At 31.4% G+C, this 18,427-nt stretch overlaps 1 protein-coding gene across 1 annotated transcript in view; it reads left to right on the top strand.

Moving 5' to 3' along the window:
- Positions 1–278: 278 nt before the first annotated feature.
- LOC129963531 (cytochrome P450 3A41-like) overlaps positions 279–18,427 on the top strand; it is a 42,502-nt gene continuing 24,353 nt past the window's right edge. The window contains exons 1-2 of the mRNA XM_056077966.1: positions 279–427; positions 1,998–2,135. Coding sequence (XP_055933941.1) covers positions 2,099–2,135 — 37 coding nt within the window. The 5' untranslated portion in view covers positions 279–427; positions 1,998–2,098. The remainder of the gene's footprint in view (positions 428–1,997; positions 2,136–18,427) is intronic.

The following is an 18,427-nucleotide window of genomic DNA, read 5'->3' as shown; positions in this document are numbered from 1 at the left end:
CAAAATTTTTATTCATTCTGTATTATTACTTTAATTTCATGAAATTTTTTAAATTTTAATAAATTTTTTAAAGTTAATTTTGATAGAAATTTCGCAACAATAATTTCTTTATAAAATTATGCGCCACACAATAGCAGGATTGGTAATAATTAATGAAGATATTTTAGTAGCTCTAGTGCGACTAAGCAAGATTAAATATCAGCTGTTTTCAACTTTAACTACAACTTTAGTGTATTTCAAAAGAGTGTATTCTTTGCATAATAATATTTCTGGATTGGCATGCTGTTTGTAAATTACGTTGTGATACAGGGCATGTTTGATACTGGGTGCATGAAAAAAAAATTCGCTGGAAACACGACGCTTTGCAAGCCAGGCTGTCACGTATAAAGCTACAAGATTTGATACTTGATTACCTGTTGTACTGCGGGTACGTACTAAAAATGTTTCTTAAAAATAAACTCTCGTTAATTAAAGATTAGTCAAAATGTTCAGGTTTTTAAGCAGTTTAAAGCATATTGCACAGAAACCGTTTTTATCCCATTTAAAGTCTTTAAAAAAATTCGTTTTTCAGTTATTTTAATTTTATTCCCTTTTAGTTTTTCATATTTTATAAATATTTTTTTGAAAAATATCGCTAAGTATGTTTTACAATAATCGCATTCTTTATCTCTATAACTGTATCTATGATCACGCGCATCACAACCAAATTAAAAGTATTTCTTTTTGCGTATGGCGTGTTTGGTATAGAATTAAAAGAACGTTTTAAAGATAAAACAATGAAAGGTGAATCAAACTTCAAATATTATTATGCAGCGAATTTTCAGATTAAAGGTTGAAGTGCCTCTTTTTCCTCCACAAACTTTATTTGGTTCTCTATGAGATGCATATTCTTTATTTTTTGGGCATCAAGTAAAATTGTCCTTCGATGATTCGAATGATTCAATCTTTAGCAAAAGGAAATAGTAAGATTTAAAATTAAGCACTAAGCACAAGAATTTCCAACTCAAAACTATAGTGAAGATTCAGAAGCAAGACAGCAGCAGCAACTGACGTCTGCTGGTGGCAGTTGCTTGATAAATCTCTACAAGTTGAATCTAAATGATCTGTAACGATCGCAAACGGCATATTTATATTAAACATCTCGGTTGGTTTCCGATGCAGTTTTGACAGTATCCTTACTTGCAGATGTCATTTTGTTAAATGTTTTTAGGTATTAGTATTAACATTTACTAATATTAATAAATGAATGAAATAGTATGTATTGTAATAAAATAATTATAAACTTAATTTCGAAATGGAATTTTGTAGAAGACCTATAATTCTTATTTAGATATTTTCATTTTCTCTTTTACTAAATATACCGAGTGAAAGTGTTATAATTGAGGGCGGGGGGGGGGGATGAAATCAAAATCTTAATGGAATGTGTTCGTTTCGAGAAAAACTGCCGTTTTGGAATCCAACTCAAAACCGGAAAGAACTAGACACATGAAATTTGGTTCATGATCATTGTTGTATAGTTCTAGTTAGCAAATCTGAAGTGAATTCAAATTTCAGGTTCGATGCATCAGTGAGGAGTCCATTTGTTCCTCAGTGTGAATATGAATAAGATCACTCAGATTCGACTCAAATCGATGCGTGAAGTTTGATTTCATCATTATACTTCTAGATCTAGTTAAAATTTAAATTCAACTCCGTCAACTATTTGAAGGACTGACGACAATCCAGGCAGTCGTGGGAATGTAATAAGTAGAAAATAGAATAAGCAAGATAAATATAATTTATGATTTGAAAATGCACTTTCAATCCATTCTGACAAAAGAAAGTGTTCAAAATGCATGAATTCTTTTCAGTGATACGAGGGCATACATAAAATGCCTACTTATAATGGAGAGTATGCAAGAAAATTCGAGAAGACGCCATTCCAATAGGTTTTAAGCAAATTCTTTCTTCAAAACAGAGTAGTTTTGTTATTTTTTTAAATAAAACATTTCTTTCAGGTCTACGTAGCTTTACTGGTAATATTCGGAATTTTTCCAGTGCAAAAGCAATTCGATAGCAAGCCTCAGAGATCATTGCTTCTAAACAATTGTATTGAAGGATGGCAGGAAGTTACTTTTTAACTCTTCTTCATTCAGGTAAACAATCGTGTTTTTTATTTATTTTTCCGGATATAAAACAGCGTTTGCAAAGCCAATAGGAGAATATTAAAAGCATTTTCCGGTTTAGTAAGAGGATATTTCTGAAATACTTGTCAGTGTTTTGAAGTGGATAGATTTATATAGATTGATCATTATATCTGGGTCGTGGTACTGTAATGATTGAATATTTCAATGAAATAATTCAATTTTTGATAAAAATATTTCAATCTTCTATTCCAAGAAACGAATTCTTTCAATGCATTTAAATTAAGATTTTAACTTTAGATTCCTGCAAAAATAATGTCCAGGTGAGTGGGTCTTTAAAAAAAATTATCTCCTTTAAAAACATAAGAAGGGAATAAAAATTGAAAGTAAAGAACATGAATCCTTTTTTCTTTCACTTTTTCGATTTTATTGTAAACTTTCCTGGCTGTCCACTCACGAAAATTGAATGGGGAATAAACTCATCCATATTATTAGCATTTCTCAACACTGATGCCATTCTGCAGTTGCTTTTCTCCGCCCGGTTACTTGGCATATTCAGTTTATAAAATGACAGTTATAATTTAATGTCCATTCTTAATTAAGATAATGGTAATAGGGAAAGAATCTTTCAAAATTTAATAACATTATAAAAGAGATCAACCATGAAGGTCATAAAAACGCTGTGTGTTATATTTTTGAGACTCATCAGAAAATATCTTTGTACCAAAAAAGACTTAGTCAGTCAAATTGTACTTTTTCCTGAAAAAAAAAAAGAAAACCGTAATTATTGATTTAAGTTGTGCTGACTATCCAACATAGGCTCCTAAGTTTGCACCGGGATATGTTAACGGATAAAGGAGCTGGGATATATGGAAACTTTACAAATGTCTTCTAATGTTTTTGAAAACCAATCGCCGTACAGTTTTATAGCTGATTTTATTCGTATTTTGAATAACTACAACTTTGTAATTCTCTTCTGAGATTTTCGCTTTTTATTTAAACGTGAAAAACCGGTGTTAAACCTTCCAACTTCCCTCCACTCTTGCATAGTAAGTACCACATCCGAGTACAAACTTCAATGTGTATTTCTGATAGCTATCTCCTTAACTTAAGCTAATAAAGTGGCTAGTTTTTTCGCATTTGGCTATTTCTTGTGGTCATTCTATTGGACTATGAAGTGGCATAGATATTGCGAAAGGAAGTGATGGCGAGGAAATACATGAAAAGCCGTTTTTGCGAAATCAAAAACAAGATTTGTCTGGGAAATAAAGCAATATCGGCTGGTTCAATTGTATACAATAGAAAGAACTGTACGGTTATTATTTGCGTATATGCAAAACGTTCTACTACTAGAGCTGTACATGAAAATCGAAAATTTATTTTTTAATCGCACATTTTGAATCTAAGTTTTTAGTACTTACACTTTGGTATATATTTTTTAATGGCTTTGATGCATTATCTATGTTTTGAAATGTTGCAAAAAAAAGTTAGCATCCGATTTTTTTTTATTATCCATTTGTTAATGTTCTAGAAGTTTCTAGAACTTTCTATAACCTTTATAATTCTAGATTATTCTGTAATGATATAAATTCTGAGTTCCACAATCTGCTGAACCAGTTTTTCGACTGCATGTTGCTTAGAGCTAATAAAGTTGATATAGTGTTATTTTGTGACCCGTTGTTCTTCGTGACAATCTTCTAATGAGCACTTTTTATAAATGTTACAATCTTCCTCTCATATACAAAATATACAAAGAGTTGATTGGAATCGCCAGCAAGTGAGAACTCCAGATTTTACGAATCCCTTCGTTTGAGACTTCTTTTGAAGTCGAAAAACATAAATATACAATTTTTTTTGAGACCTGTGTCTGTAAGTTGCTCTGTCTTCCCTCGAACATCATAACTGGAAAATGCTTTAAGCTAATAGGATGAAATTTGGGGAGTGAATTTAGCATCACACTTGTAGATTTTTATCCATTAGAAGGAAATCCATTCAGAACAAGTCTGTCTGTTCTGTTATCCCAATGCTATTGAGCATAATGACTACAAAACGTGACGAGCTAAATAAATTAAATCTGGTTTACAGTTTTAGATCTACATTGTAATTTTTATCAAATTTGTAACCTCAAAGGTTCTGTTCTTACGCATGTATGTAAACGCAATCTAAAAACGAAATGGTTTAAATGAAGGAAATTCCGTATGTGGTTTTATGACTACAACTGTAGTTCTGTTTTAATTCATTGACAAAAAAAACATCAAATGTAACGATTCGATTTTTGGTACTGGATTATTAAATGCATGGCAGCGATAAATCGTCAAAGAAATAGATTCAAAAACTGCAAATTTGTTTGTCAAAAAAAAAAAAAAAAATCGAAGCATAGCTACATATTTTGAAACTGTAATCCTTTAATCCCATACAACTAATACATAAGTGCATATTTTCTTTAATATACTACGAATTATACAATTCCCCTGTGTGAATCTTCGGATTAAAAAAAAATCTCAGCATACCGGTCTTGTCCGAAATTTACAATCTTATGCATGGAGGAGAGGGATGTGACCTTTATCACTGAGCATGCGAAAAAGTTTAAGGAAGACTCTCACCTCCCACTGGTTTTTAAATTGAAAAATATTCGTGAAATTCCATTTCGATTTTAATTCTAAAAGATGCAAACGTTTCATATGTAGGAAATATATTTTTATCATTCAATACTCACGCAGTTACTACATTCATCCATTACTTTCGATTGTATTTCATTCCTTTATTCTTCGGAAAGAAATCTTCTAGCTTAGAGAAATTCAAAAATCAGAAGAAGCAAAGCACGAAAGGCCCGTTTCCCCTCGGCAGACGGCTACAAATTGGAACGCAGAAATTCGTAACACAGTAAAAGAAACGCTCCTTTTCTCCCCTTTTCTTCGAGTGGCGAACGTTTTTACTTCCCGATCACGTACTCTTCTCCAACTGATGCTGCCTCCGTGTCTGCTCCCGTTTTTGCACGAGAAGATCAGACAGAAAGACTGTTTGCTATTCTTCCTAAACCCAATATTTGCTCCTGAAATGGAGCTATGGCAAGGATTTATGTCCCTGTTCTGTTGGGTCTACTTTTAAGTTTATTTAAAACTTCACCCGCATCATCGACAGTGGACAAATGAATATCATTATATCCCTTTAACCGAGTAGTCGATTTTTATAGTTATAAAAATGCCACATTTTTCTATTTTATATGCCTTCCGGCACTGTATGTTTTGAATAAAGTAGTTTTTCAAAAACAATATATATTTACTGGGAAATACATGAGAAAAGAATTAAAAAATAATGTACTTTCTATTAACAAAAGATGCTCTTCAAGGCTATTTAATAATCTTCACAATATTGTACATTGTAAACATTTAGAAATCGAAGAACCTCTGATGAAATATTATAAAATACATGTCGCAATGACATTAGCCCAAAGAAAATCATTGCATTTTAAAACCTCTCTCGGATGAAGAAAATGCCTGGGCTGATGCCCTTATCTAGCATTCCCACACCAGCTGAAATCCATTCCATCCCAATGGATTCTTGTATCAGGCCGACCAATTAAATATGTATTCATAGTCGGGAGAAAAGAAAAATAACACCATTCGTAAGTCGTCCATTTCAATAAGACACGCAGCTTTTTTTGAAGTACTTTATTTTTTTGGCTACTATCTTATTGATAATTGCATCGAAAGAGGTTAACAAAACAGTGCTCATGAACAATACAGTGCGTTCTGTGTTCAGTTTTATTATTTTGTGAAAAGTAGAGGATTGTGCATTTTTGGCATTCTCCGATTCCACCGATTGGAAGCAAATTGGATGAAACGTGCAGCTGAATATCTCGACGCCTTTCCAGATGATCACGTTCGCCTGCACGGTTGCAAAACAATATTAACATCCCATCCTTTTCCTATGTCAGTAGGGATTGCAATACCGGACCAAAAGTTCTATACCGGTATTCGGTATTTTTAAAATCTTAATACCGGGATACCGGTTTTAATACTGGTATTGGAAATTTAAGAAAAAGAAAGAAAACACAGGTGTTTCTTTGTTTTATTTGCCAGTTTTGTTAGAGAGTGTAAATATCACAAAAAATAATTTGTAACTTATAAATTATAACTGTATATAAACACAAAAAAGTAAGGAAATTATAAGTAAAAGTAAAGGTCTTATTTATTTCAATCACAAAAAATTGTAAATATCACTATTGAGGCTGGGGTACTATTACAACTTTTTGAAATGTGATCTTAAAAACATAATGCATCAATTGTACTGTCATTAAGTCAGAAAAGTAATTTTGTGTAAAAATCACCAGCTGTCGAAAACGCTCTTTCGGCATCTACGCTAGTTGATGGTACTGTTAGCAATGCGCAATATACTTTTTCCAAGTGTTTACCTCTAAATCCCTCATCTTCAAATAAATCGATTTCTCGTCAGATGGTTTTGGATATAGCTGATTTCTGTATTGTATTTTGGTTCGTTGAAATTTTTTTTTTATTTATCGCTAATTCTAATTTTTGTTCAAGAGACAATTACTTTTCACTATCGACAGTAGTGACATCATAATCTTCGATAATTGAACCGAATTCCTCTGAATGTGGATAGGGTGGTGGGTAAAAAATGTTAAGAAAATTTACTCTAAACTTAATCAGATTGGAATTTGTTATTTTCTTCTCTTCTTTTTCATTTTCATTTTTAAAACCATTCTAATTATGTAAATACCGTAAGACATTTTCTATTTCGGTATGCCTTTCTTCTGTGCGATTTTTCAATGTAATATATCATTCTTCAGATAGTGATGTGTGCTGTTCTTTCAGTGACTGCAACATGAAATTTATTGTTGCATTAGTGTTAACAAATTAGAATCTCTCGGACACAATGCCTCAGTAGTCAGTATTATTGGAAGTAGAGCTTGATATAGTTCTGGATATTAAGTCAAATTCACTATCTGAAAAATTAATTTACAGGTTTAAGTCGATTATTGCTTTTTGGATTGGACTTCTCAGTTTCAAAAATCGTTACATCATTAGGAGTAAACTATTCCAATGTGTTTTAGAATCTAATATTAACATATATTCTGTTTCATTTTCAGCTACTATATATTTTAGTAAAATATCCTATTTATATTTGAACGTTTAAATATCTTAACAATTTTTCGAACTTTATAAATTATAGGAAGCAATTCTTGATAGGTTAATATTTCATCCTCATTAGCAATATCTTCTGCAACAATTACATTGCCATTATCTTGATTGTCGATATCACTCTCACTCTCTTCAAAGTCGGAATCCGAAGTTTCTATATCCACAGTATTTGGATTCTTCTGCTCTTTATTTTTTTTGGTATAATACATCTATTACTCCTCATTGAATTCCATGTGCATAACACAACTACTGATTTGCACCCATCAACTTTCCAACTTTTTTCATAATTGTTGCTCCATCAGTCGTTAAGGATACAATATTTTCGTTCTGGGATAATCCATTATTCGCTCATTTAGATTTAAGCAATTCATTAAGCCGTTAATTAAGTAATTATTTTCGCCCGTTATGGAGACATAAAAACAAAAACGCATACTATTTTGCTATGTTCGCGATACCTGAACATATAGTGGAGAAATTTTAAAAATTTCTAGTAATTACCGAAAAACCGGTATTTAAACTTGTGAATACCGGTATTACAAAACTGTACAAATGGCTCAAAATACCGGTAATCGGTATCCCGGTATACCGGTATTTCAATCCCTATATGTTAGTGATAATTATAGTTTTCAATGAAAACGTAACTCAAAAAATGGATTTCTCGAATTCAGGTAGATTTAAAATGAGTTTTGCATCGAAATCCAGGATCGAATTTTTCAGCGATCATGACTCTTCCCAATTATGTGCGTGAGAAAATAGAGAAAGAGATATCGAAAATTTCTTGCATATTTTCAATTGCCTTGTTCCTACAGAACGCAGCGGATATCGCCATACATCCGCCATTCTTCCCATCGTAGGCGCTTAGCAATTCCGCTTTTGTGCTCGTTAGTTTGAGGTGGCCCTTATTTTCCCAGGAAAACGACGATAAAATGCTCGGACATCCAAAGTCAGTGAATGACGCATTAGAGCACTCGATCCGCCAATCCATTGTAGAGTGCATCTAGTTGGATCGTGAAGAGTAACTCGTACAGTTTCTGCATCACAGTTTTTAAAACATCTTGAGTTTCAAATGTTTGATCAGGAAATGGGTAAATAAAATAATTATTTCTATTAAAAAAGCGTTCTTTCGAATAAAGTAGCAATTCCTGTTTTATCATATTTTTGATCATCTGAACGATGCATATTAATTTTGAATAGGTTATCTGGATTTTAGTATCGTTATCTTCAATTCTCTCTCCTTTATAAAGTGCAAACGTGAAACTCTTTCGAAAGAAAGGGTGAAAATATCCTAAAAAGGAAAGGAAGAAAAATGGTTATCACATGAAAATTTTTATTTTGGTAGTAGTCATCCCTTTTGTTTCTCTCTTGTTTTTGACATGTTGGAATTTTATTTTACATTTTTAATATGTTAATACATTAAACTTTCTGCGGACATTTTTCTAAAATGAATTTTAAATAAATTACCTTAAAGGCGAAGTTTAAATTAAATTTGATAGCAATTTACAGGGGTAGCTTACTTTAGAAAAAAAAATCAGGAGCGCTGAAAATTTCGTCTAAAATGCATCTGAACTGAGTAGTCGAAAGCACGAAAAACATAAAGGTGAAAAGTTTTGTTGCTTGAGAGAACGAAATCCTATTGAATATATATATATATATATATATATGATAGATAGATAGAGAAAAAAAATAAACTGATTTTTGTTCTTTTTTGCACTTTTTTTTCCTGCATTTCTTTATCAATATAGAATAGTCCTATCAAATATGCTTACGACTCATAAACAGACAGGAAAGGATACTCGCCATTACTTTACTTAATTTAATGTTCTAAATAAATGCATTTCGTTTGAGAAACTCAGGTGTCGTCCTCTTCATCTGACCGTGGTTCAAAATGACGAGGTCGTCCCAAAATAGCTCTAGTGTTGCTTTAAAACGGCTTTAAATATTCATTCATTTATTCTACAAACCTTTTATTTCCATTATTGTAAAAAATTTATTCATCATATTTTGCTTCTTTTGATAAGAATAAATGCAAGTATAATTATAGGAATAATTATAACACATAATAACATGCATAATTATTATGAGAATAATTATTTCATAGAATATCTTTAAGAATAAACCAACTTAATAAATGAAATTTTAAATGAAACTTTTAGATTAACCACATAAAAATAAATTGGCATAAAAAGTTATAGCACTTTTCAACTAAATGAATTAAATGTAGAAAAATAAGTAATCGAAATTTAAAAATCATTATATTTAAAAGATTAATATTCAAAAATCTGAGAATAAATAATTTAATTTTTGCATTCGTTCTAAAAAGTTTAAAATTATTTCCAAAAGCGTATGGGAGTAGCGTTTTATTTCACTTCTGCATGGTCGACACAACGCGGCTATGAATGCAATGGAGATGAAATAAAGAAAAACCGCAAATATTTGAAAAGTGACTAATCTCTTGTTTCTTTTGTAATTATCTTTAAAAAATAATAAAATAAAAAGTGAATCTATTTCGAAATGTTGTGCATTATTTTGCAATAAGATATTTTTGCTTATTAAAGATAATGCTTATAAAACTTTATTTTCCAAGAAATTTATTAATTTCGAAGCTAAACATTGAACATTTATGAATTTGAAACTTATCTCGCTTCTGTCCTAAATTTAACTCTGGTGTGGTGTGGTGTGGAGAGGGGGGGGGCGGTGACAGCTCATGTGTCGTCCTCGTCATCTGACCGAGGTTCAAAATTACGAGGTCTGTCCCAAAATAGCCCTAGTGTTGCTTCAAATGGGACGTTAATATAACCAAAAACAAACCAAACCTAAATTTAACTATAAAGTAAAAAAGTGCATAGATTTTTGACACAAAGAGGAGTAATATCAAAAATTAATATTTGAATTATTAAAATTATTTGAAATTGTTCATTTTCGCATGTGAATGCTATAAATGTTAAGAGGTTTCTGCATCCAAAAAATTAATATTAAAGGTGTAATCTAATAACCTATTGCCTGATTTTTCTTTTCATTTATGATTATATACAGTGCTATAGTAATTACAAATACGCCAGAAAATTTTTAAATACATTTCAGCTTTTTATGAGAAATCTTGAATACATGAGAAACAATAATAAATGCTCACTAAACAAAATTGGTCCTTTTCTTGATACAAAATATGAAGTTTATTTTGCATTCATTGTAAAAGGAAAAAATTTGGTCATGAGTTTGAAGAATTAAATTACATTCTAAAATACCGTTTATTAGGAAGACGGAATTCCGAATTTTCATTAATTTATTTATTCTGAATTTTCATTAATATCTCATTTTGGAAGTGCCTTCTATGAACCAAAGAGTAAAAATTCTAGCTTGCTACAAGAAGAACACAGATTCTGCTAGCTTTAAAAGTAAAGACATTAATCAAACATTATGGAATTGGGAAAACATTTTTAACTTGATATTTTTTGTATATTGTTACATTAAAACAAGCTGGAAAATAATATTCGATGCAAGAAATGCATGATATGTTTCCGTGCCAAATAAAACGCTGTCGATATTTTGAAGATAGGGAATGCGATACCTTTATCATGATTGTACGATGAACGCGATGCCGGTACAATGCTGGGAAGTTCCTTTTCTTAACACGACAGAGAATGAGTTTTGTTTGAAATTTGATAGAAATCTATAAAATTGGTTTAGAGACCACACATCATATTTTCTTCGTTATTATTCTATATTTTATATCAAAATTAAATTTCAAACTCTAAATTTTATTTCAAAACATTTCGCAGGCATTTACCAAACAGTATAACGCATACACAGACATTATGCCAAGACTGCTTTTTTCGGACTGAAAGAAACCTGAAAATTGAAAATTTGCTAAAATCTCGAGTTTGAATTTTTTGAGGATTGAATACCCCTCCCCCCTAAAAATGGCCAGACATAATTTAAATTTCTTAGCTCCTGTCAAAGCAGTTTTTAATCGCTGTTCTTTCTATAGCATCAAAAGAGATTAGTTACTAACATAGAGATGGGGAAGAAAAGAAAGAGGGTGCATTCTTTAATTAGTAAAAGTCATAATAAAACGGACCGAATTGTGAATTCTTTAAGAAATTGCATGTAAAAAAAAATTATAGTCGAAACAAAACGAACGAACAAAATGCATTTCAAAAAATTCCGGAATGTAAGAAAGAGCTATAGAAAAGCTGTCAAACATTTTGTAAGAAATTCTCTTCTTGTATTAACTTTTGTTCGCTCACTCTCTTTATAGTATTATATTATCTTTTCTATATTAAATTGCATTAGAGCTTTATGTAGAATTTATTTAGTTTTTTTATATTTATTTTTGGATTTGAACCAGAAGTTCCAGGTTATGGAGGGTACGAAGAAAGTTTTATCTTAACGAAATATGCTTTAAATTATGCTGATATGAATTAAATTTTTACAGCGCAAGAAACAACTGAGGATAGATCGTTTTTCAGGGTATTCACAGATAAATAAAATTACTTGGTCAACTATTTTTTTTAAAAATATGTCATAAAAATACAAAATAAAAAACCGTATTGAAATGCAAAATATAAAACTTGTCATTGCCATTTGGTTTGCAGTGAATGGATTAAGCGAGAATTCACGAATTCGAATATATTCTTATATTTTATGTTTTGTAAAAACAAAAATCTTATATATAAAATTATTATATTCCTATGCCGGCGTCCTGGCTTAGGGGTAGCATGTCTTCCCAGTGATCTGGGCGTCCCCGGTACGAATCCCGGTTCGGGCATGGTTGTTCTTCATCTGTGTTTTATATGTGAGGTGTGTGAATGTGCCCCCCTGTAAAAAGGGGTTGTGCAAGCGAATATGTGTGAGTTTCATGAGCTAGAAGTCAGACTTCTGCTCTCGGGTACTCAGGGGTCTTTACCCTCAGCAGCTACTGCAACCCCTTTCCGTGGTAATGTGGACACGACATCATCCTCATCATTATATTCCTATGCAGAGAGAGATAGCAGGTTAAGTTATGTTAGTCAAACAAGCACAGAACTTTCAAAAGAATCCGTAGTCTTAGATCGGCTATTGAGAACTTTTAGAAACCGGAATCTTATGACTATGAACTTTTCCTTTTCGGTTTCTTAGATTTGACAATATAGGTGCTTACATTTGGGATGACAAAATTGTAGGTGGAAATTGTTTATGGTTTTTCGAATTCAGGGACATCTAAAACATGGAGATTCGGCAAAGTATCGAGTTCGAATCTTTTCATGATTACATTGTGTTTAAAGATTTAAATTAGAGAAGTAATCGCTCAAAAATGAAATTTATATCAATAAATATAATTTTAAGATGGGGGGTAAAAATATTTTTTGTGCATCGGTATATTCTGAAGTTACTGTAAAGAAACGCAAGATAATTCATCTTCAATCCCATCCTATTTAGAGAACAGTAGAAATTCTTTAATAGCTCCCTGGTGTTGAGGAACAAATGTTCCAAATTTCGTGTCAATGCATCTGGAGATGTGAAATTTCATTAAGTTTATATAAACAAATAAAAAATTAAATAAGACTAATTAAAGTTAATTTAAAGGCTATTACTTGGACATCAAAAGAAATTTATCTTAAGGATGCATTTTGTAGGGCTTTTATAATAAATAGGAATATTCCGAATTTAAAATCAATAAATTAAGTAATTTTCAGGCGAACTTACTTTTAAAAACACTAAACAACTTACTTTTTACAACTGGACACATTTAAAAGAAATTGCAAACAGGGTCTCTTATGTAGAGGCAATGGATGAACTTCTTAAAGAATTCGTTTTCATGCCTCATTCTTGATATTCGAAGAGTCTAATTTAAAAACCCTTTCTTGGATATTTTGTAGCTATAATAGAGAAGGGATCCTGTAAGATGGGGAGAACCAGATTCGAGTCACTCGGCGGTCACTGCATTGAGAACCTATTCATCAATGCATTTCCGAAAACCTACAGCAGTATTAAAGATAACGACGACAGGTTTTCCAAACTTTTCATTGGCTATTTCTTTTCTTTCACTTTTGGTGAAAGCCTCTACTCTTTTTATATTTTCTTATTTTTCTTTTAATTAATTGATGGCTTGAGAAATTGAGGCTGTTAATTTTAACTTAATTAGAGGGTGTTAATATTCACGATTTTTATAAATTGCCTAATTTCAGGCGAGTATTACTTTCTTTTGATTTGTATCTTTTGGGGTATTGAATAGGCTTTCTTTCTTTGTATATTATTGTGCAAATCATCATTTGAGGATTTTTGGAGTTCTTTATCCTTTTTTAAAAAAATATATATTTAACATTATGATTTTTTTTTCAAATTTTCTTTTTGTGAGGCCTTTATGGGATATTCGGGACACGCTGGGTCAGTTTTTAGATACACGTCTAGCTCCTTCAATGTTTTGAATACCCTCTTGGAGGTGATCCTTGATGAGGTTTCCATGCCGGATTCCTTAAAGTTTTAGTTTTTTTTTCATATACTAATGTTTACATTAATAATTTTGAAGCTGAAATATTTTGACTCTCCCAATACAATGGTTCATTTGGTTGGGTCGCCCCTTCTGTGTTTTTATTTTCATTGTCGTTATTTTATTGTCTTTTTTATTATAAATTATCTTCCACTATTAACTCATTGGATTTTTTAAATTATTTCAAGAGATAGCCCATGCAATTTTAGAAATCTTGACTGGATGGTCTGCGTTTTTCATGAATAACAAAGCATTGTTTCAATATACACTATTTTTTGTGGAAATACTTTCGCTATTTATAACGAAGTCAATTTTTTTCAATCGTCAAGAAATTTTATACATTGATATTTTGATCTTTTACATTTTAATCAAAAATTGTACAAAACATGTGGACACATCTAAAATGAAAAATCCAATCGATAGATTTTTATTCTTACAAAAGCAACATCTATTTCGATACATTTTTTGTAATATATTTTGATTTAAAAGAAATTCTTTTTCTGGAATATTCTCTGACCTGAAGAAAAAATGCATGGAAGCCCAATTTTCTCCTTCAGAAAACTGAGAGCTGGAATACAAACATTCGTTGCTTAGAGAGAAAAAATATTTCCTCCCTTTCCTTTGCTTGAATGATGGATACTTTTTATAATCCAGATCACGTACATTCTTGTTCAGCCAAGGCTGTCGCCGTGAATATTCCGTTCAACTCTGTTTTCGCACAGAGAAATCGGATGAAAAAAAACGGGATTGGCCATTCATCCTTAACAAAATATTTGCTTTTGGAATAGAGTTAGCTGATCTATACTTCTGCATTTATTCAAAATGTTATTTTTTAAAAGGGTTTTTAAAATCATGTCATATCTTTAGTTCCTTTGATAATGATTGAGATACAGCTTCATTCATATTACAAAGTGTGACCTGGAGCAACCAAATTTCGCATCTTGGAAAGTAGGCATTTACTAAAAACAGTTTTTCATAATTTTAATTAGATTTTTAATTTAAAAAATTAATTTTTGTTTCCCAGTAATCTTGAAGTGCGTTATTCCCCAAGTCACTTTTACACCATTAACATAAAAAAATCTTTTCGGTGATATCCGTTTTATTTCCTTAAAATGTTTTACACAATTTCATTAATTTTTTAAAAATTGCATTTTAGTCTATTTTACAACAATATTTTTCATTGTCTTAGCTATAGTACTTGTACTCGGACCCCTTGCTATATTTTTATGTGCACCATCTTTGATGTTATATAATAAGAGATGTTATATATAATATTTCAAAAATAAAATATAGAGGATTCAAACTGAAAAAGATTTCCATTCTAAGACCAGAAGTTGAACATCCTGTAATATTTTCATTCCATTAATCCCTTGCTTCGTCGTTAATTGCAGAAATTGGACACTTCCAGCAGACGTTTCAAACTCAATAAATCCTCGATTAGCTTTCACGGAATGTGTTGGTCAAAATGCAATTTTGGCACTCGACTACAAATAGCTAATAAATGATATTATTCTGCTAATTATGACCATAAACAATAGTGTTAAAAACAAAAATAATGGCAAGCATTTGGGCATCTTTTACAAATGTATGTTTTGTTTTAGCGCGATGGAGCATATATAAAGTTTCCCACTTTTCAATTTATTATTTTATTTAATGCTATAAACAAGAACGATCTGTATTATTATATCATACATTTTAGTGATTATCATGGTGTGTGGCGAAACTGGATGTGGATTGGCGGAATAATTTGTGTAACGTGGATTACAAAAAGCTGGCCAATAAAATTTGCACCAGAAACGGCTTTTGCAAGAGGGCTACTATTCTTTCCCGAGAAGAAACGGGCGAAATCTAGGGGATTATAAGTTTACACGAAATAGAAAATGACACTGATTCACAAATGAATGAGACTTTCTTCAAATGAGAGCGTATTTCTACTTGGCAATAGGCAAGGCAATAGGCGACAAAATAGGCAAGTGTATTTGGAACAAAACTTTGGCGGAGAGTAGTGAAATATAGCTCTTGCGTCAATAGACGACAAAACGCGGAACAAACTGTTCCCATAATTAATTAGAATGTCTTTGTCGGGCATTTTCCTTTCATAAAATTCACAGCCAGCGAAAACTGTTTCTCAATAAAATAATTTCTTTGAGTTCCAGGAATTTTGTAAAGATTTTTAAGAGCCATTATTTTTATATATCAGAGCGTTGGAAATAATAAAAGTGAATCTTTTCATCTTGAGAATAAAGAGTTGCGTTTTGATACAAAACCTTTAGTTAATGTACGAGGAAGGAATTTATGAAATGGGTAATTAAAAAATAAATTCCTGCTCGCTGCTCAAAAAGAAATTTTAGAGGTACAACATTATATTAATAAAGTAATTTGAGGACTTGACTTAGTCTCATAGTGTTATAATTTTATGAAAGCTTCGTTTTTTTAAAATTGAGTCGATAATTTTTAATTTAAATAGGATTGCCCAAGCGTCCAATTTGGGCAGCCGTACTCTCAAATGACAGAATGTGCTGTACTTTAAATTTATTTAGTTCGAAAGATAACTAAAGCATAAATAAATATAACAAATAATAACACGTTCATTCTCACCAGGTGTCTAAAAAAATCCGCATTCAAACACTTTTAGCTCCTGAAAATAACTTTAATACAATTATCAACGTTGTGATAATCTACTTAGAAGATTTTGGGAAGTGTACAGCAGTTTATGGAATCCGAAAAAAACATCAAACCGACAGAGATATATTTAAAAAGGCATTGTCCCATTTCAATTGAATCATCCTCTTCATAGCAAGATGCGTTTCAGCGGTTGCGCCAAGAAAATAACTTTTATTACACCAAGCGACTCTGAATGCATTATTTCTCGAAGCTCCAGCAAACCTAACGACTGGGTGTTTAGGGAACCAAATTTATCTCTCTTGGCTGCCATTTTATTCGTGTCACGTTTTAGCTACTCTGAAAAGATAAAATTAATTTCTGCTCCTAATGGCGGGGAGTCATTTCGGAAGCTCTTTTTAAAGGTAAATTACCCAGCAGCCGGTTTCTTTGTGTGTGTGTGTGGGGGGGGATAATACAAGCTAAAAGCTCTGAAAATGATTCAGTTTTGTGTAATATATTCATTTAATGTTGCTCATTAAAATACCACCGTGCCGTGTTTAGCTTCCGATTTGAACGAACTACAGACGCAAGAAAATTCGATCCTCTTCACTAAAACATACAATTCATTAGCAGCCTGTAACAAGATTATAGACTGAAGATGCAGCTTCACAACGAAAAATAATCAGTCAGTCTTAACTATATACTCCATAACTTCGTTTAAATTTTTAATCTGATAATGAATTAATAATCTTTTAATGATTATCTGTATTAATCTGCATATTAGTATTAATAAAGCATAATTATCTGAATTAGAGTATAAAAATATTTTTCAAAAGTAGAACTCTAGGACTTAAATTTACCATTTAGAGCAACGGTAAAATTTTATATCTAAGAACTTAAGTCCAGAATTTAATAAGTAAACTGCTATGTTCTTAAATTATGAAATCGTTTCCAATTTTGAAAAGCTAATAAAGCAAGCGACAGTGCAGATATCTGAAAAAATAACGAGTGTAACCATTTAAGGAAAATCCTGCCTTTAATTCTACCTTTGTCAAAGTTTTTCTGATCCTTAACAAACGTAAATAATCCAAACATAAACATTAGCTTGTATTATTGTAAGATGGATACGATAAGCGCCTACAAAACCCCCCTACCTGCTTGTAAAAACGTTCAGACGTCAGTGCATTAACCAGACAACACAACCACAACTCGATACATTCGGAAACCCAATTCTTATCCACGTATTCAAGGCGCTGCCTTCTAAATAAACACATTGATATAAAATGACTTCAACAAAATTTAAATAGAGATGTTTGTAAACATGTAGACATTTGTTTGAAATGGCAGCGTTTTTGTACAGTAGATATTGCAATCGAATTCTCTATAGATAAGATTGCAAAAAACGTATCCCCTTTCTCTTGATGTGACAATTCTTTTCGGGTTTTTTTATTAATAGTTTCATTCTGCACTAAATGGACTTTTTCTCAGTCCCTCTACGATGGCCCAACTTCAACAGTCTTCATCATATCGCAAACCACTGTATAAGATAACGAGAATGGAATGTCATCTACGGAAAGAATTGCAGCTAATGGTGCAAGTACAACGGTGTTTAGAGACGCATCCAACATATAAAGTAAGATGAAATATTATCATAAGAAAGATTCATCAATTTAAAATGAATTTAGTTAATTTTTAGGAGAACAATTTGGAGGACTCTATTAGTTAGTGACTAAGATCATGCTTTTCTAGTTACAAGTTTCCTGTGGTAATTCCTTTTCTTCCATTTATCGAATATTTCAAAGAATATAAAATTATTTGAGGAATATCATTTTATTTGTTACAAATAGTTGAAATACAAATTTGCCCAATAGAACTGGAAAATGAATTATTTAGGTAATCAGGTTTGCTATTATGTTCTCTTTATTTTTTAGCCATGGAGTTAGAGATAAAAGGAAGAAATATTTTCCAGTTTTTCTTGGTATTTGCTATTTCAATAAGTTTGGTGCATAAAAAGGAAGGTCAGGTGACGTCTTAGTCATCTGACCCATTTAAAACGGGTCGTTAATATAACT

Source organism: Argiope bruennichi, chromosome 3 (genome assembly GCF_947563725.1).
Source record: "Argiope bruennichi chromosome 3, qqArgBrue1.1, whole genome shotgun sequence".
Classification (NCBI taxonomy): Eukaryota; Metazoa; Arthropoda; class Arachnida; order Araneae; family Araneidae; genus Argiope; species Argiope bruennichi.
This window is presented reverse-complemented; position numbering and strand designations above follow the sequence as displayed.